The following is a 24,222-nucleotide window of genomic DNA, read 5'->3' on the forward strand; positions in this document are numbered from 1 at the left end:
TGTTCCACCCGCCAGCTACTGCTGTTCCACCCGCCGGCTACTGCTGCTCCACCTGCTATTCTACCTGCTGGTTACTGCTGCTCCACCTGCTATTCCACCTGCTGGTTACTGCTGTCCCACCTGCCAGCTACTGCTGCTCCACCTGCTATTCCACCTGCTGGTTACTGCTGTTCCACCTGCTATTCCACCTGCTGGTTACTGCTGTCCCACCTGCCAGCTACTGCTGCTCCACCTGCTATTCCACCTGCTGGTTACTGCTGCTCCACCTGCTATTCCACCTGCTGGTTACTGCTGTCCCACCCGCCGGCTACTGCTGTTCCACCTGCTATTCCACCTGCTGGTTACTGCTGTCCCACCCGCCGGCTACTGCTGTTCCACCTGCTATTCCACCTGCTGGTTACTGCTGTTCCACCTGCTGTTTCACCTGCTGCTCCACCTGCCCGGCTGCTGCTGCTCTACCTGCCTGGCTACTGCTGTTCTACCTGCCCGGCTGCTGCTCCTCCACCTGCTGTTCCACCTGCCCAGCTACTGCTGTTCCACCTGCCAGCTACTGCTGCTTCACCTGCTGTTCCACCTGCCCAGCTACTGCTGTTCCACCTGCTGGCTACTGCTTTTCCACCTGCCGACTACTACACCACATCCTTTCAGATCGGGGGAGCCATCCATTTCCTAAAAGCTTCCCTGGTGCCCGCCACACCTTCTCCATCTCACACATCTATGCCCTCAGTTCTGACTCCCCTTCCAGCCAGTGCTTCTCAAACTTCGGGCATTAACCACCAGGAAGGTTTGTTCAAACAGCTTGCAGCGTTCATTAAGATGCAGGTTCTGACTCAGTGGGTGCAGGGTGAGGCCGGAGAATTTGCATCTCTACCAAGTTCCCAGGTGACCTACTGAGGATGCTGGTTGGGGATCCTATCATGAGAACAACTGCTCTCAACTACCCCCCCCCCAAGGCAAGGGCCATAACTTTTCACCTTTGTACTTCCGGTCTTGTGAACAGTAGCTGGCACACAGAATAATGCGTTCAGTCCGTGTTTTTAGAACTGAATGAGGGAGACAGAGTCCATACCAATGGCCACAGATGGCTGAATAGATCCAGACCTCAGACGGACTTCCAGAGGGCTGTAAAAATCCCACCTGTGTTTTGTTTCGTCTCACGGTCCTTCATTTGTAAACAATTAGTTTCCTACATTTAAAAAAAAATCAAAGAGATTGCAAATATAAATGCAGAGTGTCGGCCTTTCTCAATGACTGGGCACTGTCCTGTCCACAGGCCAGCAATGGGGCGCCACCAAGACGCCCCCTGCAGGTGGTTCCGCCTTCCTGCATGTTCAGGGGGCAGCTCTGGGCCGGACGGCGCTGGGCTTTCTACACTCTCGGTACGGTCCAGAAGGCAAGTAAAAACAGGACCTCTTAGAGAATGAAAATAAAAGAATGAAACTAAACCTCAACAGAGACCAGCCCTAGGAAAAGGCGTTGTGGGCCAGGCTTGCCGAGCCCCTCTGAGCCCCGCCACACGCTGCCCAGACGTGCCTCACAGTCTACGCGCATGCCAGGGCCCCTGACCCGCAGGGTCTTCCCACGGGGCTGTTTGCCTTTTGTTTTAGAAAAGCGCAGCACACTTTAACAGTCAAGCAGATGCCCCATCTATCAGGGACTACTAGAACTTGAATTTGGAAAGATCTCATAAAAATGATGGTGCAGATTTAAGGAAAATTATCCACGTCATACTGTTGGGCAAAGCACACAGACCAGGATGCGTTGCTGATTTCATTGACGCAGAATTCTATGTCGAGGCTACATGTGCACAGAGGGAAGGTACGCGTGCACCAGACACAGTAACAGATATACCTCCTGTGCGCTGGCCTTCGGAGAGATTTTCAGCCTGTGTGAGTGTGTGCATGTGTGTGTGTGTGCACACACACACGCTTTTCTATATAAACTCAACGGTTCACGATAAGCATTACCGTCCTAATAATCAGAAAATAAATTATTAAAGAAATCAAAAACAACCAACTAGTATTTTACTTATATAATTTTGGATGCTGTCTATGTACGTTTGTTTGCTTATTTATATAAAACATGTTCCAGACTCAGGTTTTACAGCAGTCTTGGGTCACAGACTCCGGGGACTTTCTGGCTCTGGTGCAAGGGGACGCCTATAAAACTCGAGAAAGGACTCGCCCACCCCCTCTCCGTGAGGTCACACGGTGCTCGGCAGCCCTGGCCACACATCAGGATCGCTGAGGGGACTTGAGAAGTCCTGGAGCCCAGGCCACACCCCAGGCCGAGCAGACGGGGTCCGGGGACGGAAGAGGAGACCCAAGCGTCAGGATGAGTCTATCTCCTGGGCGATTCCGGAGGGCAGCCATGGCTCCCAGGCACCAATAAATGGCATAACTTCGAACGCCTTTATCCAAGCAATATCTGGGGAGGAAGCGGAGGCGCGGGGTCCTTCAGGAATAGTTACCCCGGCTCAGTTCTTTCCAGGCTGCTGCTGTTTTGTCACTATGACCTGCACAGACACGGCTCCAAGAAACACTCAACCATGAAGACCACCAACATAACTGCAGGGATCGATCAGTGGGCCGCTCGCCGCCTGCTGAAGGGCTCTTTATAAAAGCAGTCCCCGCCCTGTCATGTGTGGAGAGGGTGCCAGCACGAAGCTCGGGGCCGGGCTGGACTCTGAGCAGCACGCCCACGGCAGGCTTCGCTCTGCGCTGAGAGGCGAGCAGGCCAGGGAGGCAAGCGGTGCCTCTCAGCTCGGGTTCGCCCACGTGGGACCCGCTAGGGCGCTAACTTTCAGATGGTGGTGATGGTGGTGATGGTGAAGACAGGGATGAAGATAATGCAGAGTCCTTGGTCCCACCCCAGATCCACTGAATCAGAACCCTTGTAAGCGGGGACAGGATCCTAGGATTAATCACCTGCCTCAGAAGCTGCATTCGTATCGGCAAAGCGGCACCCTGAGGGAAGTGTTCCCCTGGTGTGTGTGCTGTATGTCCCCTGCCCCCCACGCCCCCCCCCAAAAAATGGCCGGAAACAAATCTGGAAACCAGGGCTCCCCACGGAGATGAGAGGGAGGACAGCAGGTGAGACAGGAAGCTAGCACAAAGCAGTGGCCCGGGGCAAAGAAGGTGGCTCTGATGTCCCAGCTGACACTCCAGGCCATCAGAACAGGACAGGGCAGGGCAGTCCAAACAGTGGTGGCGGTGGTCTGAGCAGGTGCACACTGTTTTGTAACCAAAAATGGCACCAAAAACACTGCCACCCTTGTTTTGTAAGCCCTGGCACCTGGGCAAGAGTAAACGCAGCTAGGTGCTGGGTGCCAGGGGAAACATACCACGGGCATGCCGGGGCGGGGCGGGGCAGGGCAGGCGGGGCAGGCGGGGTGGGGCAGAGCCTGGCTCCCCGCAGGGCAGCCTGCCCCGCACTGCCTGTGGCTTCACCTCAGGCTCGGGGACCCCGCCCAGGGAGACCCTTTGCGAGGTCTGGTGGCTGGGAAGCCAGACACAGGGGACTCCCAGGGAAGAAAACAGACCTGGGGTCAGGTCCCAGGCATCTTCCAGTTACTAGGAGGGTGAGACTCAGGAGTGCGAGCAGGTGTCTGGCCTCACCACACCCTGCCTTCCACCTGCAAAGTCCTGAGCAGCAGCCAAGAGAACTGGACGGGACACTGGGGAGAAAGAGACTTGGTCCCAGGTCACCCTCAGCTCCCGTGCCTACCTGTCACCTTCTAAGGAACGCCTTCCATGACTCTCTTATTAAGGTCACCGCTCCCAACTCCCCCTCCTCTGTCCCAGCCCCCATTTCCCTTGTCTCCTAGTCTCCATACCCCCCTCCTCTGCCCCAGCCCCCACCTCCCTTATCTCCTAGTCTCCATACCCCCCTCCTCTGCCCCAGCCCCCATTTCCCTTGTCTCCTAGTCTCCATACCCCCCCTCTGCCCCAGCCCCCACCTCCCTTGTCTCCTAGTCTCCATACCCCCCCTCTGCCCCAGCCCCCACCTCCCTGTGTCTCCTAGTCTCCATACCCCCCCTCTGCCCCAGCCCCCACCTCCCTTGTCTCCTAGTCTCCATACCCCCCTCCTCTGCTCCAGCCCCCACCTCCCTTGTCTCCTCCTAGTCTCCATACCCCCCTCCTCTGCCCCAGCCCCCACCTCCCTTGTCTCCTCCTAGTCTCCATACCCCCCTCCTCTGCCCCAGCCCCCACCTCCCTTGTCTCCTCCTAGTCTCCATACCCCCCCTCTGCCCCAGCCCCCACCTCCCTTGTCTCCTCCTAGTCTCCATACCCCCCTCTGCCCCAGCCCCCACCTCCCTTGTCTCCTCCTAGTCTCCATACCCCCCTCTGCCCCAGCCCCCACCTCCCTTGTCTCCTCCTAGTCTCCATACCCCCCTCCTCTGCTCCAGCCCCCACCTCCCTGTGTCACTAGTCTCCATACCCCCTCCTCTGCCCCAGCCCCCACCTCCCTTGTCTCCTAGTCTCCATACCCCCCTCCTCTGCCCCAGCCCCCACCTCCCTTGTCTCCTAGTCTCCATACCCCCCTCTGCCCCAGCCCCCACCTCCCTGTGTCACTAGTCTCCATACCCCCCTCTGCCCCAGCCCCCACCGCCCTGTGTCACTAGTCTCCATACCCCCTCCTCTGCCCCAGCCCCCACCTCCCTGTGTCACTAGTCTCCATACCCACCTCTGCCCCAGCCCCTACCTCCCTGTGTCACTAGTCTCCATACCCCCCTCCTCTGCCCCAGCCCCCACCTCCCTTGTCTCCTCCTAGTCTCCATACCCCCCTCTGCCCCAGCCCCCACCTCCCTGTGTCACTAGTCTCCATACCCCCCTCTGCCCCAGCCCCCACCTCCCTGTGTCACTAGTCTCCATACCCCCCCTCTGCCCCAGCCCCCACCTCCCTGTGTCTCCTAGTCTCCATACCCCCCTCTGCCCCAGCCCCCACCTCCCTGTGTCTCCTAGTCTCCATACCCCCGCTCTGCCCCAGCCCCCACCTCCCTGTGTCTCCTAGTCTCCATACCCCCCTCTGCCCCAGCCCCCACCTCCCTGTGTCTCCTAGTCTCCATACCCCCCTCTGCCCCAGCCCCCACCTTCCTGTGTCTCCTAGTCTCCATACCCCCCTCTGCCCCAGCCCCCACCTTCCTGTGTCTCCTAGTCTCCATACCCCCCTCTGCCCCAGCCCCCACCTCCCTGTGTCTCCTAGTCTCCATACCCCCCCTCTGCCCCAGCCCCCACCTTCCTGTGTCTCCTAGTCTCCATACCCCCCCTCTGCCCCAGCCCCCACCTCCCTGTGTCTCCTAGTCTCCATACCCCCCTCTGCCCCAGCCCCCACCTTCCTGTGTCTCCTAGTCTCCATACCCCCCCTCTGCCCCAGCCCCCACCTCCCTTGTCTCCTCCTAGTCTCCATACCCCCCTCTGCCCCAGCCCCCACCTCCCTGTGTCTCCTCCTAGTCTCCATACCCCCCTCTGCCCCAGCCCCCACCTCCCTTGTCTCCTAGTCTCCATACCCCCCCTCTGCCCCAGCCCCCACCTCCCTGTGTCTCCTAGTCTCCATACCCCCCTCTGCCCCAGCCCCCACCTCCCTGTGTCTCCTAGTCTCCATACCCCCCTCTGCCCCAGCCCCCACCTCCCTGTGTCTCCTAGTCTCCATACCCCCCTCTGCCCCAGCCCCCACCTCCCTGTGTCTCCTAGTCTCCATACCCCCCTCTGCCCCAGCCCCCACCTCCCTGTGTCTCCTAGTCTCCATACCCCCCTCTGCCCCAGCCCCCACCTTCCTGTGTCTCCTAGTCTCCATACCCCCCTCTGCCCCAGCCCCCACCTTCCTGTGTCTCCTAGTCTCCATACCCCCCTCTGCCCCAGCCCCCACCTCCCTGTGTCTCCTAGTCTCCATACCCCCCCTCTGCCCCAGCCCCCACCTTCCTGTGTCTCCTAGTCTCCATACCCCCCCTCTGCCCCAGCCCCCACCTTCCTGTGTCTCCTAGTCTCCATACCCCCCTCTGCCCCAGCCCCCACCTTCCTGTGTCTCCTAGTCTCCATACCCCCCCTCTGCCCCAGCCCCCACCTCCCTTGTCTCCTCCTAGTCTCCATACCCCCCTCTGCCCCAGCCCCCACCTCCCTGTGTCTCCTCCTAGTCTCCATACCCCCCTCTGCCCCAGCCCCCACCTCCCTTGTCTCCTAGTCTCCATACCCCCCTCTGCCCCAGCCCCCACCTCCCTTGTCTCCTAGTCTCCATACCCCCCCTCTGCCCCAGCCCCCACCTTCCTGTGTCTCCTAGTCTCCATACCCCCCTCTGCCCCAGCCCCCACCTTCCTGTGTCTCCTAGTCTCCATACCCCCCTCTGCCCCAGCCCCCACCTCCCTTGTCTCCTAGTCTCCATACCCCCCCTCTGCCCCAGCCCCCACCTCCCTTGTCTCCTAGTCTCCATACCCCCCCTCTGCCCCAGCCCCCACCTCCCTTGTCTCCTAGTCTCCATACCCAGTGACGGGCTTGCTGCCTTTCTCCTTCCCCACAAGCACAGACTGTCTGCCACAGTAAAACCCACTATATCGCCAGGTCCTAAGTGCCCGGCACACAGTATTTACTGTAGGGATCAGTGGCCAGCTGTCCACCGACCCACCGGGCAGAGAGCAACGGGCCAAGAGTTGGAAACACCAGAGGAGAAAGGAGCCAGAGCATTAACACGCCCCGAGCACTTCCGCGTGTTGTGAGTGCCCGTTCGGCCCTTCAGAAACAGCTGTCGAAAACTGACCGGACTGCAGCTACCAGGGGAAGCTGTGGACAACCGGTCACAGCCCTGCCTTCACACTGAGTGAGATGTCACTGCCGTCTGACAGACAGACGGGACCCCAGAGCTCAGAAAGGTCGGGCGGCTTCTCCACGACCACACAGCTGTGAGGCAGAACTCCAGTCCAAACCCAGGTGTACGTGGCCCCAGTGCCCAAGTCCTTTCCATGCAGGACTCAGCCTTCCAAGACAGGAGCTGTGCCCCAGAGAAGGCCACCCTTAAAGGAAAGTGTCACTGAAAACGGGCTTTGTCCCCTGTGCCTCTCGCCGCAGTAAGGCATGTACTAGCCTTCAGAGGACAGGGAAGGTCACCTGCCTGGGGTCTCGTATCCCACACAAGCCCCGGAGACTGTCAGTCGAGAGAGGTCCTTTTGTAAGGTGGGCACAGGGGACCAGTATCCACAGCACTGGGACCCTGAAGAGGGAGGAGCTAATTACAAAGGGAAGAGCTTCCTTGCCACATTCATGCAAGAGTCCCAGCTACCAGGTGTCTCCCCAAACCCCATGAAACCTCCCCCAGGTAGAAAATAGAACAAGGGAATAGAAACAAGAATCAAATTCATCTCAGCATGAAAAGCAGTCCGAGTCATACACACAGCCCCTAGGAGGCAAAACCTACTCGCTTTCACAGGCAAGGAAACCGACATCCCGAGAGATCCAGCGGCTTGTCCAAGGTCAGACCGGGGTCCAAGGTCAGGCAGCGGAGCTGGAAACGTCACCCATTTCCTCCAGCTCCGGGCCCAGCATTCTCAGAGAAGGGGATCCAGCCTGCCCCTGACTCCCACGCAGTGACTCGTCAAGGGTGAAGCAAAGGGTTTGGCTTCCTCTGTCCCCATTTGGTTAAATAAGTATTAATGCATGCAACCCCCGGAACCCGTTTTAAGCATCAGAGCGTATAACTCTGGCGATGGCCAAATCAGGTGTTGTGTTGAGAAGGCTTTTCTGATGCTGAGACTAAGCTTAGCAAGATGTGCCTGTGACTCCTGACCAAAGCCTGCCGCGGCAGGGCGGGCAAGGGAGGGGAAGGTAGGACGGGTAGATAGGAAAACCCACCCGCCAGGTGGCAGGGAACATAAAGGACAGGCCCATAAAATGGATACTTCACAAGGGTAACCGAGTTCGTTCAAACCGTACGTAAAATATGCCTTTGGAGTTGTTTAAAGTGAGCAACACCATATAATACTTGAAAAGCAGCCTAAGAACGTCACATTCACTACCTAAGTTTATCTTCATAGCACCTCTGGAGGATACTGCTATGATTTCCCCATTTTCCAGATGTGGAAACCGAGTCTTTGAGAACGAAAATAAATTGCCTGAGATGAAGCGTCTAGCAAGTGGCACATCTGGAAACGGGGCCGAGTCCCACCTTGTGACGGGGCCAGTGCTCTGGACCCCGGTGCCCCCCATCCCACATTCCACCCCCGAAAGTCTGTACTACGTGTGAGCCTTGCTGCCCAAGAGCGGCCCGAGAGGCCCAGGCTCCCCCATACTCAGCCCCCCACACTCAGCCCCCCCCCCGCACTCAGTCCCCGCACTCAGCCCCCCCCCGCACTCAGCACCCCCCCCCCCCCCGCACTCAGCCCCCGGTCAGAAGCTGGACAGAGAAACACGCTGCACTGGGCTCCCCCGGGGACAGAGCTCGGCCGTCCGGCAGGGCCGTGAGCCCAGCGACAGAAGAGGCATCGGCCGCCCTCAGCCTGCGTCCTTCCCTCCTCCTCCCACCAGGCACGCCTGGCACGGCCTCATTACACCTCCAGGGCCAACCTGGCTGTCCAGTCGACTCTGAATCAGGCTCTCGCACAAAAGAAAATAAAAACCAATTTGTGGCGACGACTCATCGGGGCTGACAGTTGAGAGTGGCACCTCTCAGGCCCTGCCCACCTCTAGAAATGGGCAAACCCTGCGGAGCTGCACGCTGCCCGCCGGACGGCGGAGAGGCCCCGGCTCCCGGAGCCCGGAGCGTCCAGAAACACAGACGGAAGAAAAATCGGATAAGCCTCGCCAACCAGAGAAGGCAGCTTCCGGAACCGTGTTTCCTTTACTTTTTTTTTTTCTTTTTCAATTTAGAGGAATATGGGTCAGATAGCAAAGGCTCATGTAACACATGTCTTTCTTATCTGGTCGTGACTTGAAACATTTTTTTATTAAGCTATATCCTACTTCAGTCCACAAACGTATTTTATTTCTTCTTTTCTCGCTGCACCAGTCCTTTACAGAACCAAGTGGGATGTCCAAAAAAAGTAAAATGCATTCATTTTGATCACTCCTTGCCTCCTTTTCCCTGACCCCCTTTCCAAGTGGCCGACCTTCACGGCTTCCTGCTGCTCATATTAAAGTCTATTAACCTCTAATGAGTGCCCTTGAGCCTCCTCCTTCCTGTCACCGGGCTGGATTCGAGGATGGGTTTAACTGGTCCTTGGATGGCCAGGAGCCCACCTGAGACTGGGGCCCTGGCACCGAGCCTCCTGACACCAATTGCTGGCAGTCCAGTGGCAACCACCTGGCCGAGCCAGCAGCCCTGCCCTCAGGAGCCTCCCTGGGGAAGCACAGAACTAACACATGGCACGGCCCAGACTCTGTTGGCTGCTGGAAGAAGAGGGTCCCTGTTCACAGAACAGAGAGGTCACGGTGACCCTGACTGAGGAGCAGCAGCAGGAGACTTCCGGACACCTGGGACAGGGAGCGTCAGTGAGGTGGGGAGGGTGGCGAAGCCGCCCCAGGGCAGAGGAAGGGGAGTGTGGTGCCTTTCGGATCCTGGGAGCAGGCGAGATGCACCAGCTACACCGTATATCTCTCCTCTCTTGGGCAAGAGAAGCTTCCTGTTGAGAAAGAGTGTGGCAGCAAGCCATGTAAGGACAGCAGTATATCTGGATGGTGATGAAAAGGCCTCTGGCTGCCACTCCGCCCTCTTTCCTACTCCCGCCTGCAAACAGGTCACCTCTGCAGATGGTCACGTGAACTTGTCTGAGAGCAGGCGTCTAACATGTTCTAGATTCAGGGGCTGGAACTCCGGCCCAGGGTCAGCAGTCACGCCACAGCACTGCCACCGCCGTGGACCCAAGTTCTTTCTGACGGTGACAGCCGGTGAGGCTCTGTCTAACCCGCCGGGTTGACACCACCCTGGACATCGGGCTGCAGGCTCACAGCAGGGGTGCCGCTCGACAGACCAAAGCGGTGCCCATTACAGGGTCCCCTACTACCCAGGCCTCATTAAAACACCCCAATGGAGTGAACCAATCCAAGACGAATCACCAGCAGTTAAAGGGACCAGAGGTGTATGAGACGAAAACCCAACATCGAACTGGCTGCTCAATCTGTGAACTAGATAACTGCAGCCCACCCTAGACAGGCGTTGAGGAAAGGAGCACGTGGGGAGGGGGCGGGACACTAACCTGTACGAGCCCCCACTGCGCACCGGGCATGGCAGGGACACCACACCCGGAAGTCTCCGTCAATGTTCCCACCATCCGACGTGGTGAGCATTACTATTCCTGTTTTCAGGTGAGGAAACTGAGGCACACAAAAGTTAAGTCACCTACCATGATCAGGAAATGAGATTGCAGCTGAAACCCCACTTTCTGAGCCCTTCTCTTCTCTCGGGTTCACATGGCTGGAAAGCACATTAAAAGCTGTCTGTCCAGCACTGGCCAGTTGGCTCAGTGGTAGAGCATCAGCCCAGTGTGTGGAAGTCCCGGGTTTGATTCCCGGCCAGGGCACACAGGAGAAGCGCCCATCTGCTTCTCCACCCCTCCCCCAGTCCTTCCTCTCTGTCTCTCTCTTCCCCTCCCGCAGCCGAGGCTCCATTGGAGCAAAGTTGGCCCAGGCGCTGAGGATGGCACTGTGGCCTCCGCCTTAGGCGCTAGAATGGCTCCAGTTGCAACAGAGCAACACCCCAGATGGGCAGAGCATCGCCCCCTGGTGGGCATGCCGGGTGGATCCCGATCGGGCGCATGCGGGAGTTTGTCTGACTGCCTCCCGCTTCTAACTTTGGAAAAAGACCAAAAAAAAAAGCTGTCTGTCCAACAAATTGAAGGTCACCGATGGAAGGGGGTTGGGGGACTGGGTGAAAGAGGTGAAGCTATTAGGAAGCACACACTGCCAGGTATAAAAACAGCCACGGGGACATAAGTACAGCATACGGAACACAGGACTATTGTAATAACTACATGTCGTGTCAGATAGATGCTAGATTTGTAGGGGAAACACTTCGCAAGACATTTGAATGTCTCACCAAGAGGCAGTACCCGCGAAACTCGTGTAATGTGTCAACTATAACTGAAATTTTTTTTTTAAATGAAAATAAAGATGTCTGGTCCAACTCCATGTGTCCTGCTGGATCCCTGACAACATCCCAGATGAGCAGGTGGCCGGCTCCTGCCTGCCTGCCCGACCTCAGGGAGCTCTTCTTCATGAGGGCGACGTCTGTCTGAAGGTCCTCCTCCTGCCACTCACAGAACGGGCTGCGTCCGTCCTCCTGCGGCCCTTCCCACCTTGGACGACAGCTGCCAGGTCTCCGCCCCTCGGCCCTCTCTTCTCCAGGCTGACCGGCCCAGTTCCCTCCTCATTTGATAAAAATACCCCTAGGCTTTGACCCACAAGAGTCAAATCCACCAAATCATGGCCAAAAAAAGAGAGAAAGTATGTTTTATTTTAAATAAGCCCCAGCAAGCCGCTGCTTAACGACATTCCTTTCCACAGCGCTCCCCGGGCTGGGCCAAACCTCCACCTTCTCAGGCAAGACTGTCCTCGGTTCTCAGGTGACGTAAAGGACGCCCTCTGTGCTCTGCGCTGCTGCGGTCAGAAGCCCCGCCTCTCAGCCTTGCCCTGCAGTCACGGGAGGATACTGCGAAAATGCGGGCTCTATTTCAGATGGACTGGGTGGGACCTGGGACTCTGCCTTCCAAACCAGCTCCCGGGCGATGCCAGTGGACCTGGGCGCGGCCCAGGGACCACACTCTGAGAAACAAGGTGGCCCAGGACAGCACCCACTCGGAAGAGGGCCAGTGAGCACGTCGTCTAAGCCGCCGCTGGCAAGCCGCTGGGTGGTTCTGAATGTGCCCCCTAGAGATCTTCATGTCCAATTCCCTTGTTTCTTCCAACAATTTTGTGCAAAAAACAAACAAACTGTTAACAGCATGACTTTGAAATCTACTTAAAGGAAAGATGCTCAGAGCGTGTGCATGTGAGGAGGAGGGTGCAAGCAGAGAAGGGGAGGGAAACACACACACACCCTCCCCACCCCCCCGGCAGGCAGGACCCAGCACAGAGCTGACCAGGAGGGTCAGGACACCCTGGACACGCTGCCAGCAGGGCGTAAAGCCCAAACAACCCGAGCTCCTCAGATCCAAGGTGAGACGTCAACCTCACAGAACTAAGGAGAGTGGCTCCATTTTTAATCCAAGCTCCTCGCCGTACCTTGAGCTCATGAGAGCCAGCATGCGTGCACACAGACACACAGACACGCACACACACACACGCACACACAGACACTCACACACACACACACGCATACACACACACACGCACACACACATGCCTCCCATTCGTGGCTCTGGCGTGCGCCGCCGGTACTATTACATCCAACAGCATAAATCACTGCATCGTTAGCAACCAGCTGCAGGCTGAACAGATCAAATGCACCAAATAAATCAAACTAGGCACAGGATACCATGTCCTTGGGCAAGAACTCCGATGCCCACTGGCCTGAGCTCCTCACAGCACAGCTCGTGTCTTCTCACGCTGATTCCCTCGGGCCCAGCATGGGGCCTGGCACACGCGGCTGCGAGCTGAAGGCTGGTGCATGCATGGGGGAAGCCAGAGCTGGTCAAGCAGCCACAGCGGCCCTGGGATGGAGCCTGTCCACGCCACTAGGAACCTTCCTCCTCCTCCGTCTGGAAGCAAAGAGCCGCGTCACCAGGGAAAGGCTCGCTCTTAGCCTAGCAATTCGTCTTCTCAGCCGGATGGAAGTTCGGGGACTAACAGGAGTCACAACTTGGAGGCAGGTGTCTGGGACTTGGCAGGAGCAGTGTTTAAAAGTAAATGATCTAAATTCCCTTGGGAACAGCTCAGCACAGTTGCCTGGGTCCCTGGTGCTCGCAAGGGGCCTGCTTCGTCCCAGACGCCTACCTGAGACAGGGTGTGCGTGGGGTGCTCACACAGAACACGCCAAAGCAGACCTGTCCGTCTCCCAGACGCCTGCCTAACCCTGGTTTCCCATCTGGGGACAAACATAACCTTCTCCTGCCCCCCTCTCCCCAGTACAGTTGATCAGGACAAAAATGCTCCGTTTCCCTTACTTCCATTCTTTCCTTCCTACCCACAGTCCTTCCAGCTGTAAACCCTGTGGGCTTCACCTCTACAGCACAGGCTAATTCCTCTGTCTCCTTCTTGCTCCTCTTCAAACACTCTGGACTGAGCAACCAGGGCCCCTCGCTTAGAGGACCCCAAAATCCTCCCAGAGCCCCCGTGCCACCCTCGCCCCTGTGCGTGTAGCCACCACCGTCAGACCACATCACTTACCCCCTCAAAACCCTCCAGGACCTCTCGCTGTGCTCACGCCACATCCCTCCCTGATCTGACCACACCTCCTCATCTCTTCTGCAGGCTGGCTAAGCTCGAGCTACCCTGGCCCCTTCTTCTCTCTTAAAGCCACCAAACACGTTCCCACGTCAGCGCCTTCCAGCTGCTTTTCCTGCTTGGCAGCTGCGCTCCTGCTACGGAGGGTCCCAGTAGCAGCGGTGCCCGGGGGCCCTCCACCTGCCAGGTGCCAGTCTCAGCACTTTGCACGTGCTAGCTCATGCAGCCCTCTCAATACCCCGGAGGGGGGGGAGCTAGTGTTATCCCCTCTTCACAGATGAGGTACCAGAGGCACACACGGGTTAGGGGACCCACCCAGGGTCACACAGCTTGTCAATGGCAGAGCCAGATTCAAAAGTAGGCAGTCTAGTTCCAGAACCTCGCTCTTAACCACTACACTACCCTGCCTCTTACAGAGCTCATCCCTCGCACAGCGGCCTCCTCACCTTGCAGGTCTCAACCCAATGGCACGCCCCCAGAGGCTTTCCCGACCACCAGGGCAGCTGTCAGTCTCCCCATCACCAGCAGCCGCCGAGTCACCGAGTGTAAGCCCCGTGAAGTCTCATCTCTGTACCCCAGAACTCAGAATAACGCTGGTCCACAGGCCCCTCGACAAATAGTAACTGACCCACTCCCTGGTTTTGGTGACTGTCTGGCCCCTAAAGGCCATAGAGTTGTCAGTCATCCAGCCTGTCCTGTCTTATAATTATCTGCAGGCTCCCAGAGGCCGGCCCACAGGAAGTGGCCCCAGTCCCCTCTCCAGCCCCACCCCCTTCCCTCCACACCCCTGCACACCAGCCATCCTGAGCTCTCTACCTACGGGCCCCTCTGGGCACTCTACTCCAACCCTCTATTCACGCCCTTGCCTTGATTTCACATCCTTCTCCCCTTTTTCCAACTAATAAATGCCCGCTCGTGTATCAGGGCCCAAAAGCAATGGCCCTGATGCTGTGGGTGACCAGCACGCGTGCCATGACCCCGGGTGGAACAGGACCAGGCATGAGCAGCCCATGTGTCTCTGCTCCCCCCCCCCCATGGAGGTCTCTCCAGGGTCACCCCATCCAGACAAGAGCTCCTTCCTTCCCTTCTGGCCCTGGCTCTCCTGAGCCTCCTCACCACCTCCGAATGGTGACGGTGACGCCACTCTGTGCCCCAGGGGATCCGCCTCCCCCTGGGGGTTTCCCTGCCCTCCTGAGGAGCGGACAGAGGCAGCATTCCGAGGCACGTTGCGATGACCTCCCGAGACAGCAGGGGAAGCTGAGGCCAGCCAACAGGCTGGGACTCCACGCTCCAAACCCACCTTGGAAACACCAGGCCAACACCTGCTGCTCTTTTGGAAAGGGGGAGGTGCTTTGGGCCCTGAAGAAACCATCCCAGGAAGAGTGTTCCCATAAAAAGAAAAGAGAAATTCACCCTTTCAGAGCAACTAGTCTGTATAAGCCCGGACTTCCAACACACATCTCTGTCCTCACCACTACCCAGGGAGATAACACGTCACTATCCTCCTTTTCCAGACGGGTAAACGGAGGTCCAAAGAGGCTGACAACTTGCCCAAGGACACAGACAGCTGTCGTGGACAGGTGGGCAGGCTGTACACTGCACAGTTCCAGGGAGTACAAGTCACATCATAGTCACCACGGACGTATCGGAAGACTTTTCCAGCAAAACGTAACTTCAGAAAGGGGCATCCTTTTCTCGTCTGCACAAAGGCACCTCTGAGTCAGCAATGTTTCCACTAGATAACCCCCGCCCCGCCGGCCAGTGGTGATCTGACTGTGTCTGTCCAACTCCAAAGCCCTGGCTCTTTCTCCCGGACCACTGAACCCTCCGTGGGAAAACTTCAAGCAATCCCGCACCAAGTCCCCATGCTTCAGCTGGCAGACATCGAGTCACAGACCTCTAGATCAGTGGTCCCAACCTTTTTTGGGCCATGGAACAGTTTAATGTCAGAAAATATTTTCACAGACTGGCCTTTAGGGTGGGACGGATAAATGCACAAAATAAAATTATGCGACCGGCATAAAAACTGTGGTATTTTTAAATATAATTGTCGAACTTACGATATTTATTGGGCTAAGTTAAAGGAGGAACGAGCATGTCCTCATTATTCAGGCTGTATTTAAATTCGTTATTCTGACAACGTTTCATGTCTGACATCAATATGTAACATGATAGGTTCAGGCTCGCTACCAATCATGAGCCTACAACAATAAAAATAAACATGAATCCACTGTGTACTGGTATGCAACTTTATTAGAAGCGTCCTCTTAACATCGCACCAACAACATAACATGAGTAACATCCTCTCTGCCTCCAAACACTTTCCAGTCGCTATGGTAACGTTTAAACATGCCTTAAAAATAAGATACAACACAAAAACAAATATAAAGTGCATGAAAAATACAACTCACCATTGTTATGAATATTGTAAGTTAAGGGTTATTTATTGTAATGTTTATATAGAATGAGAGATAGTAGCCTATCTCTCAACAACCATACGCTAAATCAGCGGGAGCCCTGAGCTTGTTTCTCTGCAACGAGACGGTCCCATCTAGGGGTAATGGGAGAGACAATGACACCCGAAGTGTGTTGCTTATGTCCAGTCTATTCTGTAATTTTGTTTTGGTTGCTGTCACTGCAGAAAATCCCGCTTCACACAAATAGGATGTTGGAAATGGCAACAGGGTTTTTAGTGCTTTTGTGGCGATCTCAGGGTATTCTGCCATGACTTTAATCCAGAACACCGGCAGAGTTGTAGTCTCGAACATAGTCTATTTTTAAGGCCATCGTCATTTGCGATCTCCAGTAGTTGATCCTCTTCTTGCACAGACACGCTGGATTCACCTGGTTTGTTGACAAAAGGATCGCGGATCCATTCCTTGGCAATTCGTGGGTGTTTTGTGGTTGGGAAGTAGCGTTAAACTCTCTTAAAAGCAAATACAGGTGATCGTGCACCAGCTGGGACAATGAAGGCTTGGACTCAGTCTCTTCCAAAATTCCCACGAATGTTTGAAACATGTCAAATATACCCCTGTTCACGCGTCATCCCCACAAATCCAGTTTGGCTTTAAATGCATCTACTTTATCTGCCAACTTGAAGACAGTTGTCATTTTCCCCTGAAGTGACCAATTGAGTTCATTGAGGAGGTTAAATATGTCGCACAAGTAAACGAGTTTTGCGACCCATTCCTCGTCACTGAAATGTGCTGCTAGCAGTGACTTTTTTTCTGAGAGAAATCTCTGCAGCGGCTCTCGTAATTCAAACACTCTGGCCAGGGACCTCCCTCAGGATAACCATCTTATTTCTGTGTATAAGAGAAGGTGTCTGTGCTCCACGTTCATTTCCTCACAAAGCAGCTCGAACAGGCGCGAGTGAAGGGTTGTGCTTTGATGTGGTTAATAACTTTAACGACATCATTCAATATGCTGTTAAATTCCGGTGGTATATTTCGGCTAGCCAGCATTTCCCTGTGAATGACACAATGTGTAGACTCGCAATCAGGTGCAACCTCCTTAATCCAAGTAGTTAAACCAGACATCCTTCCGCTCATGGCAGCAGCTCCATCTGTGCATATGCCGACACAAAAAGACCATTTCAGTTTTCCTGATATATAGTCACCCAGCGATTTAAATAGTTCTGCGGCTGTGGTTTTGGTTGGCAATGATAGTGCACATAACATATCCTCATGCACACCCTCTTGATAAATATAACGCACGTAAACAAGTAGCATTGCCTTGTTGTCAATATCTGTAGATTCATCAACCTGGAGAGTGTATCACAGTGATTTATTAATTCTTTCCAACAATTGTGATTCAATGTCCTCTGCTATTTCCTCAATGCGCCGAGTGACAGTGGTAGCCGAAAGAGGCATCTGTGCTATCTTTTTAACCGCAGCCTCTCCTAGAAGTTCACGACAAATGTCTTTAGTGGCTGGAAGGGTCAATTCTTCACCAATGGTGAATGGCTTCTTAGCCTTAGCAATACGATTAGCCACCAAGTATGATGCTCTCAGTGCACTCGCATTTATTGATGTAGTGGCCACCAGTAATTGTTTCTATCCTTCTTGTTCATGCTTTTTTCTTTTGAAATACTCAGAAGGCTTGCCTTTTAAAGTAGGGTGCTTGGTCTCCAAGTGGCGAAGCAGTTTTGAAGTCTTCATTGCCTCATTACCTAGTCGCCACATATTATGCAGAGCGGCCTTGGTGTGCGAGAATCACCAGTTGTGATAAATCCATACTCCAAGTAGGACTCCTGGTATTGACTGTTAAATGAAGCCTTCTTTCTCTTCGAGGTCGTAGGTTCTTCTTCTGTCTCCTCAGAGGCCCTTTTCCACTTCGCAAAAAAACTTTCGATGGAATTTTGTTTTTCACTCATTTTGCTAGTTTATGGGTTTAATTTTAGCGGCAACGTATCACGTGACCAAGACAAGCGTCAAGAGTGAGTCATAGACGGACTTAACAGAGGAAATCTGGTCATTTTTTAAAAATAAAACATCATTCAGACTTAAATATAAATAAAACAGAAATAATGTAAGTTATTTATTCTTTCTCTGCGGACCAGTACCAAATGGCCCACGGACCGGTACCGGTCTGTGGCCCGGGGGTTGGAGACCACTGCTCTAGATCACCTCAGCTGGAAAAGATGTTGCCAACCCACAATCCCCCTCCCCTCTGGACCGGAAGGAGGCAAAGCCCAGAGAGGGGAAGCAGGCAGCCGGGACCACACAGCTGGGCACAGCGCAGCTGGGACCTGCTTCCGGAACGAGCGAAGGCAGGTCTGGCCCTGACAGTCCTTCTCAGCGCAACCCCAGAGAGTCAGAACTGGATCACCGCGGCGAGTCGTGTCAGCCGCCTTCTGCACAGGCCTCACTTTCTCAACTGGAGGGGAAGGCAGTGAGTGAAGGGTCCCCAGGCAGAGTCCCTCACGGACACCTCCATGGAGTTCAACCTTAAAGACAAAGGGAGTCGGAGGGAAGGGGGCGCCGGAGGGGCCACAGCTCCGAAGCTTCTCCAGAACAGGTGAGAAGTCCATTCCTCTGGAAGCAACGGGGGGAAACCGTTGCTAAGCGGAGGTTTCGAGGCCCTCCCTGGTGGCTCTCAAGACAGCCATTGTTCACCTTGATGGGAGGACGCAGATTCTGCACAGGCCTCGCTGGGAGCCCCTGGAAACCATGGCGACAGTCCCCAAGCGGCAGCTCAGTTCTGTCTGGGCACCAGCCGGGGTGACAAGACCCAAGGGAAAAAGAACACGGGGAGGAAATCCGAGCACTCAATTGCTGTTCTGTGGAAGATGACAAAATGCTTCACCCTCTGAGCCTGCAGCGCAGCCCTGCTCCATCAGCAGCTCCGTCCAGACCCGCCAGGCCCACCCGGCTTCCTTTCTGGACTTCGGAGCCCAAGCACGCCCAAGTTAGGCTAGAAGGCGTGACGGCCTTGGACACTGCAGTGCAGAGAGGCAAGGTCACCTGCCCAGAATCACTCAGCTGGTCCTTCCTGGCTCAACAGCGTTCACGAGAGGACAGTTGGGACGTCACCAGAAATGATCACTCCCACCTTACATGAACCTGGCCCGCTGCCCCTGCCCCTGCACACAGCTGGGTAGGACTCAGGCAGGAGCAGGATTCCCAGGTTCCACACTGTGCACGGCCCAGGAGAGAACAGACCACTGAGTCACCTGCTAACTGATGCTGGAGGAAGCTCACGTACCTCCTGGAAGAAGCCCCTAGTGACCACGACTGGATCTCTCTAGACACCACGGAGCATTTTTCCATGACACACAGCGCCCAATTTTTGCCAGGGAGGAAGACCAGCTGACCTCCCCAGAGGAGCTAAGCAAATCTTAATGTCAGCCCGCGGGGATAATGACTTAGAAGAAAAAGACACTAAAAGAGAGCATGAAAAAGTTTAACATTTTTATGACGTTACTAATATGAACACAGACATAAGAGTAAATAAACACCAGTTAGCAGACTGACAGCAAAAAGGTATTTTTACTACGCAGCTTAAACAAATCATGTTTATTATAGAACTATAAGAATAATATCAAAGAACCTATTAACTTTATAATATAATTTAGCATCTTAGGAAATTAAAGAAGGATGCCCTGGTCGGTTGGCTCAGTGGTAGAGCATCAGTTCAATCTATGGATGTCCCAGGTTCGACTCCTGCTCAAGGCACACAGGAGAAGTGCCCATCTGCTTCTGCACCCCTTCCCCCTCTCACTTCTCTCTCCTCTCTCTCTCTCTTCTCCCACAACCAAGGCTCCATTGGAGCAAAGTTAGCCCGGGCACTGAGAATGGCTCCATGGCCTCCGCCTCATGTGCTAGAATGGCTCTGGTTGCAACGAAGCAACACCCCAGATGGGCAGAGCATCGCCCCCTAGTGAGCATGCTGTGTGGATCCCGGTCAGACACATGCGGGAGTCTGTCTCTCTGCCTCCCCACTTCTCATTTAAGAAAATTTTTTTTTTAATTTTAAAGAAGGAAACAAAATATCATCTGAATATAGGATGAGTCCATAGAAAAAGCTCAAGACTTACTCCTGATTAAAATAAAGAAAACAGAAAGAATGAGGTCTGGTTCCAAGTCAGCTGGAGTAAACACACACCACCCTACCTCTCCCACTGGATGTGGCTACAAAACTTGAGTAGAAGGCATGGAACATCTTTTTGAGGACCCTGAAACTAGTCTCGGGCAGATTAAGAGAAAAAGCAAGAATTCAAAGTACCACCAGAACAATGGTAAATTATCTGTTTTTTTCCTCTCCTATACCCTGGCCTAGCCTCAATGCCAGATGCATGCAACTTGAATGCATCTCAGAGGCATTATGCTGAGTGAAAGAAGCCATTCTCAGAAGGTGACATACTGCCTAATTCCATCCACACAGCATCATAGGGACAGGGACCAGATCAGCAGTTCCAGAGGATGACAGAATTTGGTGGCGGATGGGGATGTGTAATATAAGGGAAAGAGACAGGTCAAAAATGACTATAAAGCAGTGGTCCCCAACCTTTTTTTGGGGCCACGGACTGGTTTAATTTCAGAAAATATTTTCACGGACAGGCCTTTAGGGTGGGATGGATAAATGTATCATGTGACCGAGACAAGCGTCAAGAGTGAGTCTTCTTAGACGAATGTAACAGAGGGAATCTGGTCATTTTTTAAAAATAAAACATCGTTCAGACTTAAATATAAATAAAATGGAAATAATGTAAGTTATTCATTCTTTCTCTGCGACCAGTACCAAATGGCCCACGGACCGGTACCGGTCCATGGCCTGGGGGTTGGGAACCACTGCTCTAACTAAGCATTTGGTCCAAAGAAATGCAAGAACGAAGATGTCATCAACTGAGTAGAAAAGACGAGGGAGAGGAGGCTAAAGAGAGGGGACTACATCAGTTTGGGCTACGCTCTTCCTTCCCAAGAGGCCAGTTAGAAGCCAAGGTTCGATTCCCGCCAGGGCACACAGGAGAAGTGCCCATTTGCTTCTCCACCCCCCCTCCTTCCTCTCTGTCTCTCTCTTCCCCTCCCGCAACCAAGGCTCCATTGGAGCAAAGATGGCCCGGGCGCTGGGGATGGCTCCTTGGCCTCTGCCCCAGGCGCTAGAGTGGCTCTGGTCGCGGCAGAGCGACGCCCCAGAGGGGCAGAGCATCGCCCCCTGGTGGGCAGAGCATCGCCCCTGGTGGGCGTGCCGGGTGGATCCTGGTCGGGCGCATGCGGGAGTCTGTCTGACTGTCTTTCCCTGTTTCCAGCTTCAGAAAAATACAAAAAAATAAAAAATAAAAAAATAGGCAGTTAGGTAGGTGAGTCCAGACCTAAGGGGAGAACTTCAAACCGCAGTGGTCAGCACGTAGCGGGTACTTGAAGTCAGGGACTGACTACAGAGACCCGGCCTCGAGGCGGCACCCCAACCTTGGGAGAAAGCTCCCCTGAAGGAGAAGGAAGCCTAGTATCTCAAAGCCAAGGGCAGGAAGGTTTTGAGGAGGGAGAGGGTAATTGTGTCTAACGCTGCCAGGGGTCAAAGAGGATGGCCTCTGACCTGGGCCAGCGTGGGTGTCGGCGGTGAGCCCGGTGAAAGCATTGCCACCAGAGCTGGACCGGGCCAGGGACAGGCGGACGGGGGGACCGTGTGTCAGCATCTGCGGACACGGTACCGAGAAACCTCTCCACGACGGAGATCTACAAAACGGGGCGGTCGTCGGGGGAGGCGTTTATGTCCACACGGGATCTCTTCCTCCCTTTATCAAGAGGGATTGCCACTAGAGCCCGTGCACGTGCTGGCGAGAACGACGCGGTGGAGAGGGAACGATGGTGGGAGGTTCAAGGGGGACTGGGTCCACTGCCGCCGGGGAGATGTCGGCTTTAGACACGGTCTATCCGCTGCACCAGGACAGGGTGTACAGCAGGGGTCCCCAAACTACGGCCCGCGGGCCACATGCGGCCCCCTGAGGCCATTTATCCGGCCCCCGCCGCACTTCCGGAAGGGGCACCTCTTTCATTGGTGGTCAGTGAGAGGAGCATAGTTCCCATTGAAATACTGGTCAGTTTCTTGATTTAAATTTACTTGTTTTTTATTTCAAATATTGTATTTGTTCCCGTTTTGTTTTTTTACTTTAAAATAAGATATGTGCAGTGTGCATAGGGATTTGTTCATAGTTTTTTTTATAGTCCAGCCCTCCAACGGTCTGAGGGACAGTGAACTGGCCCCTTGTGTAAAAAGTTTGGGGACCCCTGGTGTACAGGGAGGGACGAGCGCAGTGTCTGCAAGCACGGACGCAGGGAAGGTGGAGGCTGGGCCGCTGGGGACACGTGGGCGTCCTCTTCTGATTCCTTCTGATTTCTCTGGGAAATAAGAAGGGCCACAGGGCCCTGTGGAAGGGTCAGGGGAACAGAGACAGTAAGTCTGATAACAGGATTCAGGGACAAGCTCCGAGAGGTGGCATTGAATGACATAAGCTAGGCTCTGGCTTCCTGGAGTGCCTGACACACATCAGTTATTCCCGGGTGGCAGTTAAGAGGGGTAACAGTGTGTCTTGCTGGATCACACAAGCACCACGCTCTTGCACAATGAATATGCATGATGTATTTTTTTAGACAGATCCTTCTGAGACGAAGAGCTTCTTTACAAGTGAGCATTGTAAGAGGAGGCTGCACATACAGGCGGGGCCCGCCTTCCTGGGTTCACACACACACACACACACACACACTGTTCACAGGCATTGTAAGAGGAGGCTGCACACGCAGGCGGGGCCCGCCTTCCTGGGTTCACACACACACACACACACACACACACACTGTTCACAGGCATTGTAAGAGGAGGCTGCACATACAGGCGGGGCCGCCTTCCTGGGTTCACACACACACACACACACACACTGTTCACAGGCATTGTAAGAGGAGGCTGCACATACAGGCGGGGCCCGCCTTCCTGGGTTCACACACACACACACACACACACTGTTCACAGGCATTGTAAGAGGAGGCTGCACATACAGGCGGGGCCCGCCTTCCTGGGTTCACACACACACACACACACACACACACACACTGTTCACAGGCATTGTAAGAGGAGGCTGCACATACAGGCGGGGCCCGCCTTCCTGGGTTCACACACACACACACACACACACACACTGTTCACAGGCAGAGGAGCCGGGGAAGGCTCCAATCAGTCCCCCGAGCCCTCTGAGATGAGCGGCGTGGACGGAAGTTTTCGAGCAGGAGGAAGCTGGTAGCACTAGCTGAAAATGGGATGTGGAAATTCTCTGTGGTTTTCGATGATTCACACTTTCCTTGACCTGTCATGGGAACTGGCTGAAGATGGTTCAACTGCACAGCAGAGAGAGCAAAACAAAGTCCTCTCCTCCAGCACACAGAGCTGCAGGAAAGTCAGGTCTTCAAGAACACTGCTGCCGGGCTCCTTCCACCATCTCGGAGGCTGGGGGGCCCGCTGGGCACGGGACTTCTAGAAGGACAGATATGTCTGGCAGGCTGTGGTCCAAAGGCCATTTTTGCTGGGTCTCCGGAACCAGACGGAGCACAGAACTCGCCTTTACACTGAAGGTGTTTTTGCTCAAGATGAAACTGAACTCTCTCCAGGCAAGCGACGTGCTTGTGTGTACAAAGCAAAGAACAACCCAGCGACTCCTGGTGGCAAAGATCAAAACCAGAGCCATCCGGGGCATAAACTCGGGCTCCCGGAAACAGGGCACGGTCTGTGCCAAACCCAGAGCACCTTCCAGCCCAGGCCACTGGACACAGAAGTCATGTCAGGCTGTAGCCCTCAAGAATTTAAACTCGCCCTGGCCGGTTGGCTCAGCGGTAGAGCGTCGGCCTAGCGTGCGGAGGACCCGGGTTCGATTCCCAGCCAGGGCACATGGGAGAAGCGCCCTTTTGCTTCTCCACCCCTCCGCCGCGCCTTCCTCTCTGTCTCTCTCTTCCCCTCCCGCAGCCAAGGCTCCATTGGAGCAAAGATGGCCCGGGCGCTGGGGATGGCTCTGTGGCCTCTGCCCCAGGCGCTAGAGTGGCTCTGGTCGCAACATGGCGACGCCCAGGATGGGCAGAGCATCGCCCCCTGGTGGGCAGAGCGTCGCCCCCTGGTGGGTGTGCCGGGTGGATCCCGGTCGGGCGCATGCGGGAGTCTGACTGTCTCTCCCTGTTTCCAGCTTCAGAAAAATGCAAAAAAAAAAAAAAAAAAAAAAAAAAAAAAGAATTTAAACTCATTGGAAAGTAAATAAGTGAAAATGAATTTGTTCTCTTGCAAAAACAAACAAACATTGACGTTGGGGTGGGAGGTGGTAAGAGTGGGGCTGGAAGAGTCATTCAAAGACCAGGCAGTAAGAATCAGCAGACCAGGGTTCACA

At 54.8% G+C, this 24,222-nt stretch overlaps 1 protein-coding gene across 12 annotated transcripts in view; it reads right to left on the reverse strand.

Moving 5' to 3' along the window:
- PDE1C (phosphodiesterase 1C) overlaps positions 1–24,222 on the reverse strand; it is a 458,978-nt gene that overhangs the window by 326,968 nt on the left and 107,788 nt on the right. Inside the window, exon 1 of one of the 12 annotated variants that reach the window (XM_066238378.1) lies at positions 7,405–7,475. The exons of the other annotated variants lie outside the window; for them this stretch is intronic. Within the exon in view, the coding sequence (XP_066094475.1) occupies positions 7,405–7,432 (28 nt within the window). The 5' untranslated portion in view covers positions 7,433–7,475. Of the gene's footprint in view, positions 1–7,404; positions 7,476–24,222 lie in introns of those variants that run through there. 12 annotated transcript variants of the gene reach the window in all.

This window comes from Saccopteryx bilineata, chromosome 7, assembly GCF_036850765.1.
Source record: "Saccopteryx bilineata isolate mSacBil1 chromosome 7, mSacBil1_pri_phased_curated, whole genome shotgun sequence".
In the NCBI taxonomy this organism is placed as follows: domain Eukaryota; kingdom Metazoa; phylum Chordata; class Mammalia; order Chiroptera; family Emballonuridae; genus Saccopteryx; species Saccopteryx bilineata.